At 40.4% G+C, this 23,577-nt stretch overlaps 1 protein-coding gene across 18 annotated transcripts; it reads left to right on the forward strand.

The window, feature by feature from the left end:
• Positions 1 to 81: 81 nt before the first annotated feature.
• On the forward strand, positions 82 to 23,258 carry GEMIN2 (gem nuclear organelle associated protein 2). 18 transcript variants are annotated; one of them, XM_065548741.1, is made up of 11 exons: positions 82 to 234; positions 589 to 673; positions 4,054 to 4,143; positions 4,580 to 4,639; positions 8,399 to 8,512; positions 10,979 to 11,023; positions 14,250 to 14,318; positions 16,937 to 17,092; positions 17,699 to 17,809; positions 19,350 to 19,408; positions 22,762 to 23,258. In XM_065548741.1, exons 1-11 carry the CDS (start codon positions 98 to 100, stop codon positions 22,799 to 22,801), a joined length of 966 nt encoding a protein of 321 aa, XP_065404813.1. In that variant the 5' UTR covers positions 82 to 97; the 3' UTR covers positions 22,802 to 23,258. The 18 variants fall into 18 exon arrangements, with proteins under 18 accessions (XP_065404813.1, XP_065404817.1, XP_005561188.3 ...); XM_065548745.1 differs by lacking the exon at positions 19,350 to 19,408; XM_005561131.4 differs by lacking the exon at positions 16,937 to 17,092.
• Positions 23,259 to 23,577: the final 319 nt, after the last annotated feature.

The raw sequence follows: 23,577 nt of genomic DNA on the forward strand, positions 1-23,577 counted from the left end.
GCTTGCTCAGCTCCGCGCCTAAGGTGTCTACTTGTGCGCCTGCGCTGTGACCTAGAATGGGCGCAAGCGCTGGGCGGAACTGGCTGGTTTGAAAACCATGGCGTGGGTACCAGCGGAGTCCGCAGTGGAAGAGTTGATGCCCCGGCTATTGCCGGTAGAGCCCTGCGACTTGACGGAAGGTTTCGATCCCTCGGTACCCCCGAGGACGCCTCAGGAATACCTGAGGCGGGTCCAGTGAGTGATTTGGCCCTGGGCGGGTGGGCTGGTCTTCTGCGCTGCCCCTGGGTACAGCCCCCGGTGCTCTATTCCCGTTCCAGTCTCTTGCGAGTTCGGGTCTATTCAGGATTCTGGATTACATCCTAACGTGGGCGAGTTTCTGTTGAACGTGATTGCACGTATCAAGATGTGTGCTCTTAGATTTGTTTTCGATCCAGATAATTTCAGAAATATATTGTTTAGTTCCTCAATTGGAAGTCTGAATTTTTTTTCTAATTTCACAATGAACTGTGGAAGTGGATCGCTCGTTTTACTACACCTGAGCAAAGCACAATAGAAATTTAATTTCTCGCGTTTATTACTTATTTGTAGGATCGAAGCAGCTCAATGTCCAGATGTTGTGGTAGCTCAAATTGACCCAAAGAAGTTGAAAAGGAAGCAAAGTGTGAATATTTCTGTGAGTTTTATTAACCATCTGGAGCTTACCCCCAATCCCCCAATTAAAAGACTAACGCTCCCTATAGTATCCGACAGTATCAATTATGATGTAAGATTTGACTACTCGCTGCAAAGTTAGACATTCGCTTGTACTTTTTCCTCCAGAAACACAATTGGCATTTACTGCCTCTAAAGAGGCTTTCTGTAACTCTAGCCTTTGTGGAGGCTTGCCCATCTTACTTCAGGGACATTATCCAGTCCTTTCAAAGGAGTCTTTAAATGGGTTACTTATGCTATCTTTTTTCTTTTTGCTTGTTTGTTTGTTTATAGAGAGTGAGTCTCTGTTGCCAGCAGGTCTGGAACTCCTGGCCTCAAGGGATCCTCCCGCCTCTGCCACCCAAAGCATTGGGATCACAGGCATGAGCCACCTCGCCTGACCCCTTTATTTTTAAGGAACCTTTTTCCAGTTATTGGATTGGTGTTTAATCTTAGTTTAATATAATTTAATCTGAATTTGACTAAATTTCACTTTTTTTAATAGAAACCCAGATGTCTTACACTTTTTTTTTTTTTTTTTTTTTTTTTTTTTGAGACAGAGTTTCACTCTTGTTGCCCCGGCTGCAATGCAGTGATGCGATCTCGGCTCACTGCAACCTCTGCCTTCCGGTTTCAAGCGATTACCCTGCCTCAGCCTCCTGAGTAACTGGGATTACAGGCGCTCGCCACCACACCCAGCTAATTTTTGCATTTTTAGTAGAGACAGGGTTTCACCGTGTTGGTCAGTCTGGTCTCGAACTCGTGACCTCGTGATTCGCCCACCTCTGCCTCCCAAACTGCTGGGATTACAGGTGTGAGCCACCATACCCGGCCTTACTTTTATAGCTATGTGCACACTCTGGACATTTTCATTTATCCAGCACATCTTTAATTAAGCAGAGTACAGTGCAGGGCCCTGGGAATACAACAGAGGGTAAGACAAAAACGGTTCTTACCCTTGTAGAGTTTACATACTCTCCTGAGGAAGACAGAGAGTAAACAAGCGAACAAATAATTACATATTGTGATTATTGCTATGAAGAAAATAAGCATATATAATAATCAATACATGACAGAACTACTGTAGATAGAGGAATCATAAAAGGACTCTCTTTTTCCCTTTTTTTTTTTTTTTTGAGTCTCGATTTTTCGCCTAGGCTGGAGTACAGTGGCACGATCTCAGTTCATCACAACCTCCGCCTCCCAGGTTCAAGAGCTTCTCCTGCCTCAGCCTCCTAAGTAGCTGGGATTACAGGTGTGTACCACCACACCCGGCTAATTTTTGTATTTTTAGTAGAGACGTGGTTTTACCATGTTGGCCAGGCTGGTCTCGAACTCCTGACCTGAAGTGATCTGCCTGCCTCCACCTCCTAAAGTGCTGGGATTACAGGTGTGAGCCACCACACCTGGCCAGCAAAGGTCTCTCTAAGGAGGTGCTATTTAACCTAAGCTCAAAGGAGAGTGGCATTTTATTTTATTTATTTATTTTTTCTTTGAGACAGAGTCTCTGAGTCTCACTCTGTCGCCCAGGCTGGAGTGCAGTGGTGCAATCTCAGCTCACTGCAACCTCCGCCTCCTGGGTTCACACCATTCTCCTGCCTCAGCCTCCCAAGTAGCTGGAACTACAGGTGCCTGGGAGAGTGGCATTTTAACTAGTTGATAGTAATTTCCTTTTCATGTTCAAAGTAGTTGTTCTAACTGATATTTGTAATCAGGAAATTTTAATTCAGACACTATAATTTTTCTTATAATTCCTCTTTAGGATTTTTTAGTTGATGGACATTTAATGGAACAGAATGTCTTAATATACCTAATTTGATGGATTGATTGATTGATTGAGACAAGGTCTCGCTTTGTTGCATAGGCCAGAGTACAGTGCCATGATCATAGCTCACTGCAGCCTCGAGCTCGTGGGCTCAAGCCATCCTCCCACCTCAGTCTCCCCAGTAGCTGAGACGACAGGCATGTGCCACAGTGCCCAGCTAATTGTATTTTTTGTAGAGACGGGGTCTTGATATGTTGCTCAGGCTATACGTGCTGTTTTAGAAAATAGAAGTATGGTTGGGCACAGTGGCTCACGCCTGTAATCCCAGCACTTTGGGAGGCCAAGGCAGGCGGATCACATGAGTTCGGGAGTTCAGGACCAGCCTGACCAACATGGAGAAACCCCGTCTCTACTAAAAATACAAAATTAGCCGGGTGTGGTGGCACACGCCTGTAATCCCAGCTACTCGAGAGGCTGAGGCAGGAGAATTGCTTGAACCCGGGAGACAGAGATTGCAGTGAGCCGAGATGGCGCCATTGTGCTCCAGCCTGGGCAACAAGAGCAAAACTCCGTCTCAAAAAAAGAAAACAGAAGTAGGCAATTTAAAGTTAAATGTCTTTAAGTACATTTTGCCCATACCAAAGTTCTTATTTTTTATTTTATTGATATATAATAATCATACATAATTTCATGCTTTATCATGTGGGCAAAATAATAATTGTACATATTTATGGAGTACATGTGATATTTTGAAACATGCATACAATGTATAATAATCAGAGTAATTAGGATATCTATCACCTCATTTATCATTTCTTTGTTTTGGGAACATTCAAATCTTCTAGCTGTTTTGAAATATACAATAAATTACTGTTAACTGTAGTCACTCTACTGTGCTGTTGAACATGAGAACTCATTCATTCTCTCTAACTGTATTTCATACCAGAATTCTTTATTTGGGGTATATCTCTCTTTTTGTTTCTGTTTTGCTATTCTAGAAAGGCAGGTAGGACTAGATATATCCTCCAGGCTCCTGTCATTTAGATTTTATAGACACTCCAACTATAAACCTTTCCAGATTTCTCTGATTAAGGTGACTTAAGACTCTTTCTCTAATGTTTTTAACTGGAATATAAATAGTAAAGTGAAATGCCTACTTTTTTACATCTGCAAAAAGTAGTTTATTTTCTTGTATAATCTTTTTTTTTTTTTTTTTGAGACGGAGTCTCACTCAGTCGCCCAGGCTGGAGTGCAGTGGCACCATCTTGGCTCACTGCAAGCGCCGCCTCCTGGGTTCACGCCATTCTCCTGAGTAGCTGGGACTACAGGCGCCCACCACTATGCCCGGCTAATTTTTTTGTATTTTCGGTAGAGACAGGGTTTCACTGTGTTAACCAGGATGGTCTTGATCTCCTGACCTTGTGATCCGCCTGTCTCGGCCTCCCAAAGTGCTGGGATTACAGGCGTGAGCCACCATGCCCGGCCTTTGTATAATCTTTATTATATACTTTATCTTGGTTTTATTTTGCTTTGCAGAGGCATGAGATTCTAGTTTTGACACTACTGTTGATCCTAATATTTGTGAACTTGATCTCTAGCTTTCAGGATGCCAACCCGCCCCTGAAGGTTATTCCCCAACACTTCAATGGCAACAGCAACAAGTGGCACAGTTTTCAACTGTTCGACAGGTAAGTGTCATATTTAATCTGATTAAGCCCCTGTTGGATTTATTTCTGTTCTTAGACTGTAGCTGGAAAAATAAAATTTATGATCCTAAAGTATACAGAATATTCATGAATTAATTAAATTATTATTATAATCATTAGACATACAGTTTGAAATATTTTCTAAGTTTTGTTTATTTTTATTTATCTATTTATTTCAGTAGTTTTGGGGAACAGGTGGTTTTTGGTTTCATGGATAAGTTCTTTAGTGGTGATTTCTGAGATTTTGGTGCACTCGTCACCCAAGCAGTGTACTCTGTACCTAATATGTGGTTTTTTATATCTCACCCCTCCCACCTTTCCCATTTTCCAAGTTTTAGATGGTTACAATTTTGTGCAGAAACTGATTTCAGTTATCCATTTTTTGAGGAGTACCGTCTAATGTCTTTTCTTCCTTTAGAATGTGAACAAACATAGAAGTCACTGGAAATCACAACAGTTGGATAGTAATGTGACCATGGTATGTAAGTTTCTCAGTTTTAAGTTGTACGATGCATACCTGATTGAAAGGATCTATATTTACTTCCAGTCTTTAAAGATTCACTTGCCTAGTCAGTTATTTTCATTCTCTTCAATATACCATTAATAGTAACAATTCCATTACATTAGTAACCTGGAAAGTATGATTTTCATGACAATTTTTTTTTTTTTTTTTTTTGAGACAGGGTCTTGCTCTATCTCTCAGGCTGGAGTGCAGTTGCACAATCATGACTCACTGCAGCCTAGACCTCCTGGGCTCAAGTGATCCTCCCACCTCAGCCTTCCAAGTAGGTTGAACTTAAGGCGCGTACCACCGTGCCCAGCTGATTTTTTAAATTTTTTATAGAGACAAGGTCTCCCTGTGTTACCCAGGCTGGTCTCTTGCTCCTGAGCTCAAGTGATCCTCCTGCCCTAGCCTCCCTGAGGGCTGGATTACAGGCATGAGCTACTGTACCCAGCCTTTCATGTCAATTTTAATTCATAATATCTTGGGGGAATTTGGATAGGTGACTGTTAAGCTTCCACAAGTTTTTAAGGATTCTTCTAGACATTTACTTTCTAGGAAATAAATACATTTTCAATATTTACAAAAAAATTGAATAAAGACTTAATATATTTTCCTGATGAGGTGATGGTGGCATGCAGTAAACTCACGTTTGCAGAATTTGCGAATGAATGGATTCTGCTTCTGCTTAATGTGATGAGTCTGCATCACAATTCCAGTGACACATAAGTGAAACTTGTCATGTATATTGTCATGCATATGTCCTTCATTTTATCAGTTTAGATATAATTTTAAGCTCTTTAGTAGATATATCAGGACTACCAAATGAAAAAAGGAGTTGGAAGGATGATACATTGTCTCAGGACAGTAGTTTTTAACCTTTTAGGGGATTTCATATTCCTTCATAGAATCTAATGAAAGCTATTTATGTTCAGAGGGAAAAAAAATGCACCTGTGCACAAAATTTTAGTTTCAGGTAGTTCATAGATTTTAGATTTTAGAAGCTTCCTTTAGGCGGTGCTTCCTGATATCTTTTACATGGTGACACATTAGAATAAATGACTGCTTGCATATTCTTCCTGAAACTAGCCGAAAGCTGAGAGATTCAGTATATGGCATCTCTGTATGCTTCTGCATACCATTTGGAAGCTCTGCTCCAGCAAAAGCGTGAAGGGAAGTAACTTATCATTTGCCAAAGGTCACTTAACTCGCAAAAGGTATAGCTAGTTCTTCTATCAAAGAAGCATGGGCACATAAACACACAAAAGGTATGCTTAGGGTTCAAACCCAAGTTGGTCTGTCTCTAAAGCCTGTGTGCCTTTGACTAGGCAATGGTGCCTTCCTAGTACCAAGGATGTATGTATGTAGTTGGGACAGGGCTAGGTAGGTAAATATATTTTTTTCTCACTTAGTGGAAGGGCTTTTGGGTACATGTCCACTATCTAAAAAAGAAGCCACATCAGTAACATGACTTGATAAAATTTTGTCAAAAATGGAAATGACCTAACATAATTGCTTCAGTAAACTATGGTCCGTCAGAACAGTGGAATATTAAAGTACACTCTGAGCCAGGCACAGTGGTTCACGCCTGTAATCCCAGCACTTTGAGAGGCTGAGGCAGGCAGATCACCTGAGCTCAGGAGTTCAAGACCAGCCTGGGCAACATGGCAAAACCCTGTCTCTATTTAAATTATTTAAAAAATAAAGTACACTCTGATGGCAACTGTGTGAAAACATAAACATTTGTTTATTAATTGATATAAGTAAGCATGTACTATATTTAATAATTAGGATATTGAGTACTAACTGAAACAGTTACAGTTTCTGACCTGATGGAATGATAGGAAAAAGTAGATACCTTATTCCAAGACAAGACAATAGGGTTTAACTTTGTAGTGGTCTCATGTTCATCATGAGGTTTTATATTATTTTATTTTTTATTTTATTTATTTTTTTGAGATGGAGTTTTGCTCTCATTGCCCAGTCTGGAGTGCTATGGCACAATCTTGGCTCACTGCAACTTCTGCCTCTCGAGTTCAAGCAGTTCTCCTGCCTCAGCCTCCCAAGTAGCTGGGATTACAGGCACCCGCCACTACACCCAGCTAATTTTTCTATTTTTAGGAGAGATGGGGTTTCACCAGATTGCCAGGCTAGTCTCGAACTCCTGACCTCAGATGATTCATCCTAAGGATTTAATGAAAGCTACTTATCCCTGGGTGGGGATAATACACCTATGCAGAGTAATGTGCAAGGTGATATGTACAAATAAAAGTTGTTTTGTTAAGAAGGTTATATTGAGCTGAATGCTTCTCCCAACTAGTCCTGAATTTTCTGTCTGGCAGCATGAGTAGATCTGTTTCTTCTTTGATTGGACAGCCCTTCAGATATGTGAAATATGTAATCACATCTCTTTACATGGGATAAACATCCTTCATTCTATTAAGCATTCTTGGTGCATTTTTCCTCCATACTTATTGCTGTCTTTATCATCCTCTTTTGGACACACCCTTGTCTGTCAGTGTCCATTAAAGTCTTGTCCAAACTAAACACATCTTGGCTGGGCACTGTTGCTCACACTTGTAATCCCAGCACTTTGGGAAGCCAAAGCAGAAGAATTGCTTGAGGCCGGGAGTTTGAGACCAGTCTGGGCAACATAGTGAGACAACTATCTCTACAAAAAAAAATTAAAAATTATCAGGCATGGTGGCGCATGCCTGTAGTCCCAGCTACTCAAGAGGCTGAGGTGGCAGAATTGTTTGAGCCCAGGAGATTCAGGCTGCAATGAACTGTAATCACACTTCTGCACTCCAACTTGGGCGACATAGCAAGACCCTGTCTCAAAAAATGTAATAATAAGAAAAAGCAACATATCCCACATATTTTGTAGCCACTTAGGCACTATGTTTGTCAGGGCTGCCATAACAGACTAGGTGGTTTAAACCACAGAAATGTATTTATTTTCTCACAGTCTTGAAGGCTGAAAGTCCAAGAACAAGGTGGCAGCAAGGTTGGTCTCTCTTTTTTTTTTTTTTTGAGGCAGAGTTTTGCTCTTGTTGCCCAGGCTAGAGTGCAATGACACAATCTCGGCTCACTGCAGCCTCCGCCTCTCGGGTTCAAACGATTCTCCTGCCTCAGCCTCTGGGTAGCTGGGATTACAGGTGTGTGCCACCACATCCGGCTAATTTTTTTGTGTGTATTTTTAGTAGAGGTGGGGTTTCGCCATGTTGGCCAGGCTGGTCTTGAACTCCTGACTTCATGTGATCCGCCTGCCTCAGCCTCCCAAAGTGCTGGGATTACAGGCATGAACCACCACACCCGGCCTCATTTTGGTCTCTTCAGAGGCTTTTCTCCTTGGCTTGCATAGGGCCACTTTCACCATGTCTTCTCACATGGTCTTTCCTCTATGTGTGGGAGTCCCTGGTGTCTCTTTGTGAGTCCAAATTTCCTCTTAAAAGGACACTAGTAAGATTGGATTAGGGCTCACCCTAATGGCCTCAATTTAAATTAATCACTTCTTTAAAGGCCCTGTCTCCAAATACAGTCACATTCTGAGGTACTGGAGTTTAGGGTTTTAACATACAAATTTTGGGGACAGAGATTCTCCCCATAACTGGCACCCTATCTTTGGGTTGAGGTAATGGGAATATGGAAGGCCTTAACTTCTTTTTTTTTTTTTACTGTTCAGTGTAAAAATTAATACACAGGAATAAATCAGTTTTCTTTTTTTTCTTTTAGCCAAAATCTGAAGATGAAGAAGGCTGGAAGAAATTTTGTCTGGGTGAAAAGTTATGTGCTGACGGGGCTGTTGGACCAGCCACAAATGAAAGTCCTGGAATAGATTATGTACAAGTAAGGACTGTGTGGATAAACAGAACAAAAAGCGTTTTAATTTTGGTGCATCACTTAATATAAGGGGTCAGCAAACTCCACCCTGGGCCAAGTCCAGTTCATGGCCTTTTTTATATCCATGAGCTAAGGATTGTTTTTAGGTTTTTAAAGAGTTGTAAAAAAGAAACAAATAATATGTGGCTGAGACTTTATGTGGCCTGCAAAGCCTAAAATATTTGCTGTCTAACTCTTGATAGAAAATGTTTGGCAACCCAGACTTAGTTTATTAGCTCTTCAACCTAACAAAGCAGCTTAGTTTCTGAAACAGTTTACTGTGACTTTTTTTAGGTTGGCTTCATATCCCTTATGTTTGACTTGGTAATCATTTTATGAGTTGGATAAGATTCAGGGTGTTTTAAAATGACGAGGCATCAGGCAAACAGTGTTATGAGTAGCCAGGGAAAAAATGGAAATTGACACAATTAGGTGCTTTAAAATGCATAATCACATAATATCATTTCATGGGCCTGTAAAAAAGTAAATAATATATTCTAAAGATGAAATTTTAAGGATATCTTTAAATTCATGTGGCTGTAGTCATAAGTTATGTAGCCAACTCATTGTCCTTCAGGATTTACCTGCCCCCAAGTTTGCAGGTGTTCCTTTAAAATCCAGTGTATGCCTCTGCATTAGCGCTTACTCCCTATAGCATGTCGTTCTCTTCGGTTCAACAGGTATTTATTATTTGCTATACGGTGCCACATTGTGTTTTTCCCATTTAAAACTAATTTTTCCCAAAAATGTAAAGAGCCCCAAGAATCAATAAAAAGACCAAGAATCACCCCTCCCCTGCCCAAGAAAAAACAGCCAAAGGATATAGATACCTCACAGAAAGGAAATAAAATTATTCTTATATGACAAGATGCCAAAAATCACTTGTAATAGAAGTATAACATAACTATGCCAAGGTGCTATTTTTCAGGTAACATATTGGCAATGAAAGTTTGATACACCATATTGACAAGAGCTGGGAAAACAAGCACTCTTAGACGTGGTACAGTAGTGTAAATAGACTCAAATCTTAGGGAAGTTAATTTGATACACTTTCTATGTAACCAATTGATCTTTTGGATGATATCCTTAATATATGCTACATTTCAAAAATAGTTTATATATATATATATATTTTTTTTTTTTTTTTTTTTTGAGACAGGGTCTTCTGTCATCCAGGCTGGAGTACAGTAGTGCAGTCATGACTCATTACAGCTTCAACCTTCTGGGCTCAAGCAATCGTCCCACGTCAGCCTTCCACGTAGCAGGGGCAGCACGCACCCACCACCACACCCAGCTAATATTTAAATTTTTTGTAGCAATAAATTTTTTAATTTTTTAAGATAAAAATTTTTAATTTTTTTAAAAAACTTTTTGTAGAGAGAAGTTTTCGCCATGTTGCCAGGTTGGCCTGGAACTCCTGGGCTTAGGTAATCCTCCTGCTGGGATTACAGGCATGAGCCACCATGGCTGGCCAAAAATGGTTTTTAATTTAATAAGGAAATAAAACTTACTTATTTAGCTTATTTTCAGAGAATACATACTAATAAAATACACCGTGTTTAAAAAAACCCTTAAGAAAGTAAGCGTTTAATGTATATCCTCTTAAGTTTCTCACAAATCAGTGGTATTTTAATAATTAGGAATCACAGCCTCAGACTCCAAAGTAGACTTTTAAAAATTGAATCAAATTAGGTTTGAAAAATGTCATTCTAATTCAAATGTCCTTAATTCTTGAAAATGTTAGCTTTAGCTGAAGATTTTGAAATGGTGTGTACAACATATTAATGTCATCAATATGTTACAGTTTTATTGAATATACTTAATACGTTAGTTTTTTCAAGTACTATCATTTAACAAAATTTTAGTCTTTAACATTTTAGTTAGAAAATCATACTTTATTTAAAAATTTACATATTCAGGCCAGGTGAGGTGGCTCATGCCTGTAATCACAGCACTTTGGGAGGCCCTGGCAGTTAGATCACTTGAGCTCAGGAGTTCCAGACAAACCTGGGCAACATGGCAAAACGTCATCTCTACCAAAAATACAAAAAAATTAGGTGGGCATGGTGACATGCACCTGTGGCCCTAGCTACTAGTGAGGCTGAGGTGGGAGCATCACTTGAGCCCAGGAAGTGGAGGTTGCAGTGAGCCAAGATCGCGCCACCACACTCCAGTCTGGGTGACAGAGTGAGACCTCATGTTAAAAAAAAAAAATTACATATTCAAATTTTAAGACATTATTTTCTTCCACATTACCAACATAGTAGTTTCCGGAATGTCTTACTGTAATGGACAACGAAAGAATTTTCTTTTATTTGTTCTTTGTTTCTAAACAACAGTGTGGCAAGAAATTCACCAGTTTGGGGGAAAAAAAAAAAGAAGCTTTTCTTTATAATACCATTTAGTAAATTTCAGTCTCATTTTTTCTTTCAGATTGGTTTTCCTCCCTTGCTTAGTATTGTTAGCAGAATGAATCAGGTAAAATTAATAATAAAGATATATGCATTATTTCATTTGCATTGTGTGTGAAAGTATTTGAATTATTAATACATTTACTGAATTCTTATAGTATGCAAGACTTTGTCCTAAGCTCTGTAATGGTTCTTATTTAATCCTTACTACAACCCTCTATGGGGAGTTGTTGATATCTACTTTTTATAGATGAGGAAACTGCATTTGAGGTTAAGTAACTTGCAGGTGGTTTTTCAGCAAGTAAATGGCAGTACTGGGATTCAGTGCCAGGTAGATCTAACTCCAGAGCTCATGCTCTGTCTTAATCATGGTGCTAGAGTATTAATTTCTGTAGATTTCAGTTATAAATCTTAGATTCTGGGATTTGAATTAAATACAAGGTCCCTGACTTACAATGGTTCAGTTTAGGATTTTTTTTTTTTCTCCACCATGCCTGGCTAATTTTTGTATTTTTAGTAGAGACAGGGTTTTACCATGTTGGCCACGTTGGTCTCGAACTCCTGGCCTCAAGTGATCCGCCCACCTTGGCCTCCCAAAGCGCTGGGATTATAGGCATGAGCCACCATGCCCAGCCAATTTAGGAATTTTCAACTTTACAATGTGTTTACCAGCATATAACCCCATTGCAAGTTCAGGGGCATCTGTACTAAGGTTAGATTGCTATTTCTAGTTCTAGATGTCCTGTACATTCTATTAAGATTGAAATATGGGCTGGGCCCAGTGGCTCACTCCTGTAATCCCAGCACTTTGTGGGGCTGAGGTGGGTAGATCATGAGGTCAGGAGTTTGAGACCAGACTGGCCAACATAGTGAAACCCTGTCTCTACTAAAAATACAAAAATTAGCTGGGCGTGGAGGCGCACACCTGTAATCCCAGCTACTTGGGAGGCTGAGGCAGGAGAATCGCTTGAACCTGGGAGGTGGAGGTTGCAGTGAGCCAAGATCGCGCCATTGCACTCCAGCCTGGGCAACAGGACGAGACTCTCAAAAAAAAAAAAAAAAAAAAAAAAAAGATTGAAATACATAATTTCTTGGACCAAAAGGGGAGAATTATGGAGTTTGGTTCTTTAGTGTTTTAGGAGCAAGGACTCTATTACTCATTTTAAAAGCAAATAAAAATTTAATTTTATCTTCACATAGCATTGGGTACCTTTGGAAGCCTTTTTTTTTTTTTTTTTTTTTTTTTTTTTTTTTTTTGGCAGGGTCTCATTCTGTTGCCCATGCTGGAGTACAGTGGTGTGATCTTAGCTCACTGCAGTCTTGTACTCTGGGGGTCAGGCAATCCTCCCACCTCAGCCTCCTGGTAGCTGGGACCACAGGCATGTGCTACCATGCCTGGCTAATTTTGTTTGTTTATTTTTGGTAGAGACAGGTCTCACTGTGTTGCCCAGGCTGGTCTGGAACTCCTGAGCTCAAGCTATCCCCATACCTCAGCCTCCCAAAGTGCTGGGAATACAGGTGTGAACCACTGGGCCCAGCCTGTTGGCCATATTTTTTTTGTGGGCTATATTCTATTGGAAATAATACACAGATTGACAGTTTTACTTAATCATTTGCATTAAGATATTGTAGCAGTCATACTAAAGTCCATCAGTGTCATTTTTGTTGTAACCATCAACTGTATTTGAATAAACCAGAGAATATTTTCAAGAGTTTGATAAATCCATCTGTATAGTTTAAAAACATCTTTCTCCAGCTAATTTTTTCTTCAGATGTGTACTTTGATTTAATTTGGATTTGGAAATAAACTAATGGTTTGTTTTTTTTGAGACGGAGTCTCTCTCTGTCGCCAGGCTGGAGTGCAGTGGCACGATCTCGGCTCACTGCAACCTCCACCTCCCGGGTTCAAGCAATTCCCCTGCCTCAACCTCCCTAGTAGCTAGGACTACAGGTGCACACCACATGCCCAGCTATTTTTTGAATTTTAGTAGAGACAGGGTTTTACCATGTTGGCCAGGATGGTCTCGATTTCCTGACCTCGTGATCCACCTGCCTCGGCCTCCAAAAGTGCTGGTATTACAGGCGTGAGCCACCACGCCTGGCCAACTGATGGTATTTTTATAGATACATCTTTTTTTTGAGACAGAGTGTCGCTCTTTTGCCCAGGCTGGAGTGAAGTGGCGGGATCTCAGCTCACTGCAACCTCCACCTCCTGGGTTCAAGCAGTTCTCCTGTTTCAGCCTCCCGAGTAGCTGGGATTACAGATGCCTGCCACCATGGCTGGCTAATTTTTGTATTTTTAGTAGAGATGGGGTTTTGCCATGTTGGCCAGGCTGGTCTCAAACTCCTCGCCTCAGGTGTGCCATTGTAACAGGCCTTTTTTTTTTTTTTTTTTTGAGACAGAGTCTCACTCTGTTACCCAGGCTGGAGCGCAGTGGCACAGCCTCGGCTCACTGCAACCTCCGCCTCCCGGGTTCAAGGGATTCCCTGGCCTCAGCCTCGCGAGTAGCTCGGACTACATTCACTCACCACCATGCCCGGCTAATTGTTGTATTTTTAGTAGAGACAGGGTTTCATCATGTTGGCCAGGCTGGTCTCAAACTGACCTCAAGTGATCCACCTGCCTCGGCCTCCCAAAGTGCTGAGATTACTGGCATGAGCCACTGAGCCTGGCCACAAATACATTTTTTTTTTAAACCTTGTGAAGTCTTTCAAGTAGTTACAAACTAAATTATTAATAGTTACAAACTAAATCCTGGGATTTAAACCAAGGTGTTAGTTGATATTTGAAAGTGTGAAAATATTTGTTTTAAAAGCCTCACTGGAGCCAGGTGCCGTGGCTCACACCTGTGATCCCAGCACTTTGGGAGGCTGAGGCAGGCGGATCACCTGAGGTCGGGAGTTCCAGACCAGTCTGACCAACATGGAGAAACCCCGTCTCTACTAAAAATACAAAAATTAGCCAGACATGGTGGCGCACGCATGTAATCCTAGCTACTCAGGAGGCTCAGGCAGGAGAATTGCTTGAACCCAGGAGGTGGAGATTGTAGTGAGCCAAGATCGCGCCACTACACTCCAGCCTGGGCAACAGAGGGAGACTCCATCTCAAAAAAAAAGCCTCATGGGATAAGCCATCTAATCAAACTAATTAAAGAATTAGCTTTCTTTGAAAATTTAAAGAATGAGGCCATTTTTAACATCGGAGTTGCTTTCTAAAGAAACTTAATGAAACTCATGTTCAATTTGTGTTTTATTATTAATACAACTCTTCTCCACCCCCTCCTTTTTTTTAGGCAACAGTAACTAGTGTCTTGGAATATCTGAGTAATTGGTTTGGAGAAAGAGACTTTACTCCGGAATTGGTAGTATTGCATGTTTTTCTTTTCATAATGTAGGCAAAAATTAGATGTTTTGGGTCAACTATGAGCCACATATACAGTGGTGCTACCATAGGATTATAATATCGTATTTTTACTGCACTTTTTTTTTTTTTTTTGAGACAAGGTCTCGCTCTGTTACCCAGAATGCAGTATTGCGATCATAGCTCACTGCAACCTTGATCTCCCCAGCTCAAGCAATCCTCCTGCCTCAACCTCCTGAGTAGCTGGTACTACAGGTGCACACAGCCACGCCCAGCTTTTTTTTTTTTTTAAACTAGAGACAAGCTCTCACTATGTTGCCCAGGCTGGTCTTGAACTTAGTCCAAATGATCCTCCTCGGCCTCCCAAAATGCTGGGAATTACAGGCATGAGCCACCATGCGTGGCCTTTTGTGTTTTTTAAATAGAGATGAGGTCTCACTATGTTCCCCAGGCTGATCTCAAACTCCTAGGCTCAAGTGTTCCTCCCATCTTGGCCTCCCAAACTGTTTGGATTACAAGTATGAGCCACTGAACCCGGCTCCTTTCCAGTGTTTAAATATGTTTAGATGTGGCCAGGCACAGTGGCTCATGCCTGTAATCCCAACTACTAGGGAGGCTGAGGCAGGAGAATCACCTAAGGCCAGGGAGGTTGAGGCTGCAGTGAGCTATGATTGTGCCACTGCACTCTAGCCTGAGTGACAGAGTGACACCCTATCTTAAAAAATATATGGTTTTTTTGGATGCACAAATGTTTACCATTATGTTACAGTTGCCTACAGTATTCAGTACAGTAATGTGCTATATAAGTTTGTAGCCTAGGCGCAATTGGCTATGCAATATAGTCTAGGTGTATAGTAGACTATACCATCTAGGTTTGTGTAAGTACACTGTGATGTTAATCCAGGGACAAAAATCACCTAACACCACATTTCTCCGAATATATCCCCCTTCATTAAGTGACGCATGACTATACTTATATATGAGATATGATGCTACAGTATTTATTTATTTTTTATTTATTTGTTTGTTTTGAGATGGAATCTCCCTCTGTCGCCCAGGCTGGAGTACATTGGCGCGATCTTGGCTCACTGCAGCCTCTGCCTCCTGGTTTCAAGCGATTCTCCTGCCTCAGCCTTCCAAGTAGCTGGGATTACAGGTGCCTGCCACTATACCCGGCTAATTTTTGTATTTTTGTAGAGACAGGCTTTCTCCATGTTGGCCAGACTGGTCTTGAACTCGTGACCTCAGGTGATCTGCCCATCTCCACCTCTCAAAGTGCTGGGAGTACAGGCGTGAGCCACTGTGCCCAGCCAATGTTTACATTTATATGTGTGTGTGTGTGTGTGTGTGTATATATATATATATATATATATATATGTATAATCTGAACTATGCTTGTTTGTAGTCAAACACTAGAATGTAAATCAATATACTACTTCCTTCATTGAGAAAGTCTTACTTTGAGAAAAAGTCAATGAAAGAGTTGATATATATCCTGGTACAAGGTACAAACTCCTTATCTTGTTGCAGACAAGTGTAGAGAATATTTAATATCCGAATGCTAGCTTTACATAGTAAATGTATCCCTTAAAATTTGAGTCAAGTTGAAACATATAATTTTTTTTTATAGAAAAAGAATTCCACAATTTGTAAAAGAAACCTGGATTTGAATCTTCTTGTGTAAGAAAGTCTTAACTATTGATTTGGGTTTGCCCGAGGAAACCATCTTAGTGTGTTGTATAAATTGCTATTTAAATTTTGTCCTAATATTTTTTAGGTTTCCCCAAAGTGATATGTTGCTCAGAATAAATGAAGTTGTATATAGTACTGGTGGAAATACAAATTTGGTATAACCTTTCCAGGATACAATCCGGTGATCATATCTGAAAAACCTTGATGAATATACATACCCTTTGTCACCATTTTACTTGCAATACTTAATAAACTTTCCCCATGTTGTTAAATGAGATTAAACAAGGAGATGTTATTAAATACTCTCAACCAGACACTTAACATTCCCTTGTTAATCCCATTTAACTACATGGGATGGCTGAGTGGGGTGGCTCACTCCTTCAATTCCAGCACTTAGGGAGGCTGAGGCAGGTGGATCACTTGAGGTCAGGAGTTTGACACCAGCCTGGCCAACATGGTGAAACCCCCATCTCTACTAAAAATACAAAAATTAGCTGGGCATGGTGGCAGTCACCTGTTGTCCCAGCTACGCAGGAGGCTGAGGCAGGGGGATTCCTTGAACCTGGGAGGCATAGGTTACAGTGAGCCGAGATGGCACCACTGCACTCCAGCCTGGGTGGCAGAGTGAGACTCCATCTCAAAAAAAAAAAAAAAAAAGACAAAAACAACATGGTAAACATTTTATTATGTATTATAAATAAAAAAGATGGCTACAAGATGATATTACAACTGATGAAACTGTATTGAAAACAGTTGTACAGCCGGGCACAGTGGCTCACGCCTGTAATCCTACCACTTTGGGAGGCTGAGGCAAGCGGATCACTTGAGGTCAGGAGTTCGAGACCAGCCTGAACAACACGGTGAAACCTCATCTCTATTAAAAATACAAAATTAGCCGGGTGTGGTGGTGCATGCCTGTAATTCCAGGTACTTGGGATGCTGAGACAGGACCCAGGAGGCGGAGGTTGCAGTGAGCCGAGATCACACCATTGCACTCCAGCCTGGGCAACAAGAGCGAAACTCCGTCTCAAAAAAAAAAAGAAAGTCATACATACAAATAGGAAAAACAAGAACATTTTAAAAGTGAGTCAAAGTTTTATCCGGAATGTTGGGATTGCAGGTTTGTTTTTTCTTGTCCTTGTGGTATTCTTCACAGTTTTTCTGCATCAAATATGTGTTCATTTTGTAACTGAAAACCCCATTTTAAAAGGGAGTGAGGATACATTCAGCCTGTAATAGTATTTATAGAAGTGTCAAAAGATTATTTCATCTGTGGTATAGTTTGTATGTCCCCAGAGGACAAAATTATACAATTATAAAATGATTTATATATCTGTCCATACAGAACAAAGAAAAAAATCTTAATTTTTTTCAAGTATTTATATTCATCTTAATGTAGTTTTCTGCTTACAAATGAGAACTTCCTGTCATAAGGAATATCTGAAACAAACTCTTTGGAGATCAGGGAATATTTTGAGGTATCCAGTGTCCTGTGTCTGTAATTATAGGATACAAGAGATAACACCTGGCTCTCCAAATGAGGCTTTGTTATCTATACCCAAATATAATATAGTTAAATGTTCTATGAATTTATTCATAGCAGATAATCAGGCATAACATTGGACATTTAAAAAATAAACTTCTGGTTCAGTATTTGTCTAAATGTTACTTTTTTGAATTTTTTTTTAGGGCAGATGGCTTTATGCTTTATTGGCTTGTCTTGAAAAACCTTTATTACCTGAGGCTCATTCACTGATTCGGCAGCTTGCAAGAAGGTGCTCCGAAGTGAGGCTCTTAGTGGTAAGTTGCAACTTACTGTTTAAAATTAAAAGCACCCACCAATTTATATGGTGGTAAAGAAGGAGTTCAGTGAAATAAGAAAACACATGGAATATTTTATTGGTTGCAATTAGATTTGTAAAGCCCAAAATAATAGTAGCTTAAATAATATGGAAATGTTTTCTGACATAAAGAAAGTCTGGGCTGGGTGTGGTGGCTCATACCTGTAGTCCCAGCACTTTGGGAGGCTGAGGTGGGTGGATCACCTGAGGTCAGGAGTTTGAGACCAACCTGGCCAACATGGTGAAACCCCATCTCTACTAAAAATACAAAATTTAGCCGGGCGTGGTGGTGGGTGCTTGTCATTCTAGCTACTCAGGAGGTTGAGGCAGGAGAATTGTTTGAACCCAGGAGGCGGAGGTTGCAGTGAGCTGAGATTGCACCACTGCACTCCAGCCTGGATAACAGAGTGAGACTCTGTCTCCAAAAAAAAAGTAGGTAAAAAAATTAGATTTTTACTAAGATGGCAGTAACCTAGACCTTTGAGTTTTGTCATATGTGGCTTTCATCCTCATGCTTATCTCATGATCCAAGATGGCTGCTGTAGCTTCAGCCATTTTTTTTTTTTTTTGAGATGGAGTCTCGCTCTGTCACCGAGGCTGGAGTACAATGGTGCGGTCTCAGCTCACTGCAACCTCTACTTCCCAGGTTCAAGCGATTCTCCTGCCTCAGCCCCTGGAGTAGCTGAGATTACAGGCGCCCACCACCATGCCTGGCTAATTTTTGTATTTTCAGTAGAGACATGGTTTCACCATGTTGGCCAGGCTGGTCTCGAACTGCTGACCTCAGGTGATCTACCCATGTCAGCCTCCCAAAGTGCTGGGATTACAGGCATGAGCTATCACGCCTGGCATATATATATTCAGTAATAAATACATATAAGAACAATAAGAATCCTGTGTCTTGACTATACAGTGATGAATATATATACATTATATATACACATATATATTCTATATATTCTCACATATATTGTATGCATTACATAGAAACAAGAATCCTGTGTCTTGACTGCAGTGATGAATATATATATTCATAGATGTATTATTTTAATATATATTTATTATATATGAATATATATTCACTATAGTTAAGGCACAATATATTAATATATTATGTATTACATATTAATATATGATACATATATGAATATATATATATATTCATCACTGTACAGTTAAGACATAGGATTCTTATTATTCCTCTAGTAGGAACCAGGGAAAAATTTCCCCCAAGTTATCCCCCTTAGATTCCTCAACTTTTTTTTTTTTTTCCCTATTCAGAATCTTGATTTAAAAGATAGTCTTAGATGTTTCTCAAGGAATCATTAACTCCACAGTTTTCTCCTTTTTCCTTGAGGGCTCCTGTTTCCACATGATGATTACTGTCATATAATAAAGTTTTCATGTTTCATGTTTTACATCTTCATAGGAAATTTATTTCAAAAATAATAGGAACAGACAATATTTAAATTTTTCTTTTTTTTTTTTTTTTTTTTTAGGATAGCAAAGATGATGAGAGGGTTCCTGCTTTGAATTTATTAATCTGCTTGGTTAGCAGGTATAGTTAATCCTTGGCTTCTTTGTTATTTGTATATCAGTGAGGTCAGTGAGGGTAGGATGTATTTATTACATTTGTTTTTTGTTTGTTTGTTTTTATTGAGACCGGGTCTCCCTCTGTTGCTATAGTTAGGGTGCAGTGGCACAATCACAGCTCACTACAGCTTTAACTTCCTGGGCTCCAGCAATCCTCCCACCTCAGCCTCCTGAGTAGCTAGGACCACAATCAAGCACTACCACACCCAGCTAATTAAAAAAATTGTTTGTAGAGACAGGGTCTCACTATGTTGCCCAGGCTGGTCTCAAAACTCCTGGGCTCAAGCGATCTTCACACCTAAACCTCCCAAAGTGCTGGGATTACAGGCGTAAAGCCACTGCACTCAGCCTGCATTTTTTTTTAATTGCCTGTGTCCTGTGTTCATTTTCAGTTGTGGCGTATTTTTATTTAGTATCTGTTTGATTTCATTTCTTACATAGAAATTCTTCTTGGAATTTATTTGAAAACTTTTTTTGTTGTTTTGTTTTGAGACAGAGTCTCACTCTTTTGCCCAGCCTGGAGTGCAATGGCACCATCTCAGCTCACTACAACCTTCACCTCCCAGGTTCAAGCGATTCTCCCGCCTCAGCCCCCCAAGTAGCTGGGATTACAGGCACCCACCACCATGCCCGGTTAATTTTTGTATTTTTGTGGAGATGGGGTTTCACCATATTGGCCAGGCAATAAAACACACACATACTTATTTTAGGTCTCCTCCTGGACATATTTTTGTTCCATAGATCAGTGTTTTTATTCCAATGCCAGTACCTTTTTAAAGCTTTATAATATACTTAAATATCGGGAAGGCAAGTAATCTTGTTTCCATATTTTCACATATTCAATATCTAGTTTCTTGATCTACAACAATTATGCTGCTGATGATAATTAATATTTACTGAGCAATTTGTGCCAAGCATTTTTCTTATTGAGGAACCCATTTAATCCTCCTGAGGTGGGTACTGTTACCAGCTTACAGATGAGGAAACCATGGCAGAGACAGGTTAAATAACATTACTACCGTCACAAAGCTAGCAAGTGTTAGAGTTAGGATCCAAACCCAGGCAACTTTGACTCCGGAGCTAAGCTTTTAACTATGCTGATCACAAATGAAGCTAATACCTGCCTCATCTGTTGGTAGCAGCAGTTAAATGGGATGATATAACATTGCCCTAGTTACTTTATGTGTAGTATCTCTACTCTTTTTTTTTTTTTTTTTTTTTTTTTTTTTTTTTTGAGACAGAGTCTCGCTCTGTCGCCCGGGCTGGAGTGCAGTGGCCGGATCTCAGCTCACTGCAAGCTCCGCCTCCCGGGTTCCCGCCATTCTCCTGCCTCAGCCTCCCGAGTAGCTGGGACTACAGGCGCCCACCACCGCGCCCGGCTAATTTTTTGTATTTTTTTTTAGTAGAGACGGGGTTTCACCGTGTTAACCAGGATGGTCTCGATCTCCTGACCTCGTGATCCGCCCGTCTCGGCCTCCCAAAGTGCTGGGATTACAGGCTTGAGCCACCGCGCCCGGCCTAGTATCTCTACTCTTTACAACAGCTCAGAGTTGTGTTTTTTTGTTGTTTTTGTTTTAATAAATTTTTTCCTTTCAGCTCTGTTGGATTTGATTTTTTTGCTTTTACAGATAATGACACAGATTCAGAAAGGTTAAGTAATTCGTGGCTCAGCAAACCAGTAATTAATGAAACCTGAGACAAGTATAGTTTCTGACTATCTCAATTGAGATTTTACAGTACTATGCAATTATGAAAGCAAAAACATTCAAGTGTATTTTTTGCCCTCAAAAAGATAAAAATGGAAAAACTTCTAGACTACAAAAGGTTCTGAAGGTAACACTTTACAAAAAAGGACATAAAGATTTGAAAGTTTAGGGAAAAAAGGACCGGGCATGGTGGCTCATGCCTGTAATCCCACCACTTTGGGAGGCTGAGGCTGGTGGATCATCTGAGGTCAGGAGTTCAAGACTAGCCTGGCCAACATGGTGAAACCCTGTCTCTACTAAAAATAAAAAATTAGCCGGGCCTGGTGGTGCATGCCTATAATCCCAGCTACTCAAGATGCTGAGGCAGGAGAATCACTTGAACCTGGGAGGCAGAGGTTGCAGTGAGCCGAGATCATGCCATTGCACTCCAGCCTGGGCAACAAGAATGAAACTCCATCTCAAAAAAAAAGAAAAAAAAAAAAAAAAGAAAGATCACACCTGTAATCCCAGTGCTTTGGGAGGTCAAGGTGGGAGGACTGCTTGAGTCCGGGGGTTCAAGAATGCAGTGAGCCATGACAGAATTTGATTAGTGATTTTCCTTTTTATTTAATCTTGTAATTACATAAAATAGTTACCTTGCCAAAGTTAAAATTGTAATTCAGGGTACATTTGGAGTATTTTAGCATCCATCTTTATCCTCATTATCCTCTTTTCTTCTTTCTCCTCTAGTTAACCATTTTATTACTAATTTTTGTTTTATCTTTTCATTCATTGTTTCTTTTTAAAAGTATAAGTAGGCCAGGTGTGGTGGCTCATGCCTGTAATCCCAGCACTTTGAGAGACTGAGGCTGGAGAATTGTTTGAGCCCAGGAGTTCAAGACCAGTCTGGGCAGTGAGCCAGGATCATGCCACTGCAGTCCGGCCTGAGTGACAGAGTAAGACCTTGTCTCAAAAAAAAAAAAAAAAAAAGGCCGGGCGCGGTGGCTCAAGCCTGTAATCCCAGCACTTTGGGAGGCCGAGACGGGCGGATCACGAGGTCAGGAGATCGAGACCATCCTGGCTAACACGGTGAAACCCCGTCTCTGCTAAAAAATACAAAAAACTAGCCGGGCGCGGTGGCGGGCGCCTGTAGTCCCAGCTACTCGGGAGGCTGAGGCAGGAGAATGGCGTGAACCCGGGAGGCGGAGCTTGCAGTGAGCTGAGATCCGGCCACTGCACTCCAGCCTGGGCGGCAGAGCCAGACTCTGTCTCAAAAAAAAAAAAAAAAAAGGAAAAGAAAAATATAAACAAACATGTATATTTGCAATCCTACACATACTCACATAAGGTAGGTAGCATCCAGAACAATGTGTTCTGTACTTCGTTTTTTTCACTTAATAAATCCTGGAAATCATACTTTAGCAGTATAAATATTTTCCCCATACTTTAGCAGTATATTTCCCTTGTTTCCCTTTTTATGGCTTCATAATTTTCCACTGTGTAAACATACCATAGCTTATTTAACCAGTCTCTTATTGATGGACGTTTGGGTTGCTTGTGGTCTTTTGCCTGTTAAAAATAGTGCTACAGTTAATATCTTTATACACAAATTGTTTTTGTTTTTTTTTACTAGGTATTTTGACCAACGTGATTTAGCTGATGAGCCATCTTGATGTAGCTGATCTCTCAGGGATAGAAGATATTTCTCATGAAGGCAGCCTAACTCTGAGGAAAGCAGTGCCAATTCAAGTACAGATTGCAACACATCTTCAACACTATGTGAAGGGTTCACATCTTAACCTATGCAATTCAGATTGATACTCAGAATATAGGTTGTATTGATTTGAATATCTGAAATATCAATGGAAAATCCCACTCAATTTTTGATAAACAGTTTGAACAGTTTTCTGTAATCAAGCAGCTTGCATAGAAATTGTATGATGAAATTTTACATAGGTTCTTGGTGCTGTTTTGTTCTTTTTTTGTTTTTTGTTGTTTTGTTATTTCTTTATATACATAGAAAATTTTATTGAAAATATGTTTTGGTTACTAAAATTTTATTTGAGTCCTAACAAAAGACAATGGATGGCCTTAGCATCAGAATTAAAATAATCTGGATTAAATGGCAAATGTGTTCATAGTCAGCAATAAAATTAATCAAACAGTACTTTTTTTTTTTTTTGAGACGGAGTCTCACTCTGTCACCCAGGCTGGAGTGCAGTGGCAGGATCTCAGCTCCCTGCAACCTCTGCCTCCCAGGTTCAAGTGATTAGTGATTCTCCTGCCCCAGGCTCCTGAGTAGCTGAGTCTACGGGCACCCGCCACCACACCTGGCTAAGTTTTGTGTAGAAACAGGGTTTCACCATGTTGACCAGGCTGCTCTCAAACTCCTGACCTCAGGTGATCCGCCCGCCTCAGCCTCCCAAAGTGCTGGGATTATAGGCATGAG

This window comes from Macaca fascicularis, chromosome 7, assembly GCF_037993035.2.
Source record: "Macaca fascicularis isolate 582-1 chromosome 7, T2T-MFA8v1.1".
NCBI lineage: Eukaryota > Metazoa > Chordata > Mammalia > Primates > Cercopithecidae > Macaca > Macaca fascicularis.

Excerpts from the sequence above, each read along its gene's own strand:
- GEMIN2 (XM_065548741.1), top strand. The coding sequence starts at position 98 with ATGGCGTGGGTACCAGCGGAGTCCGCAGTGGAAGAGTTGATGCCCCGG. Across the intron at positions 8,513-10,978 it reads CTGGAATAGATTATGTACAA|ATTGGTTTTCCTCCCTTGCT; the intron begins GTAAGGACTGTG and ends TTTTTCTTTCAG. Across the intron at positions 14,319-16,936 it reads GAGACTTTACTCCGGAATTG|GTACTTGGGATGCTGAGACA; the intron begins GTAGTATTGCAT and ends CTGTAATTCCAG.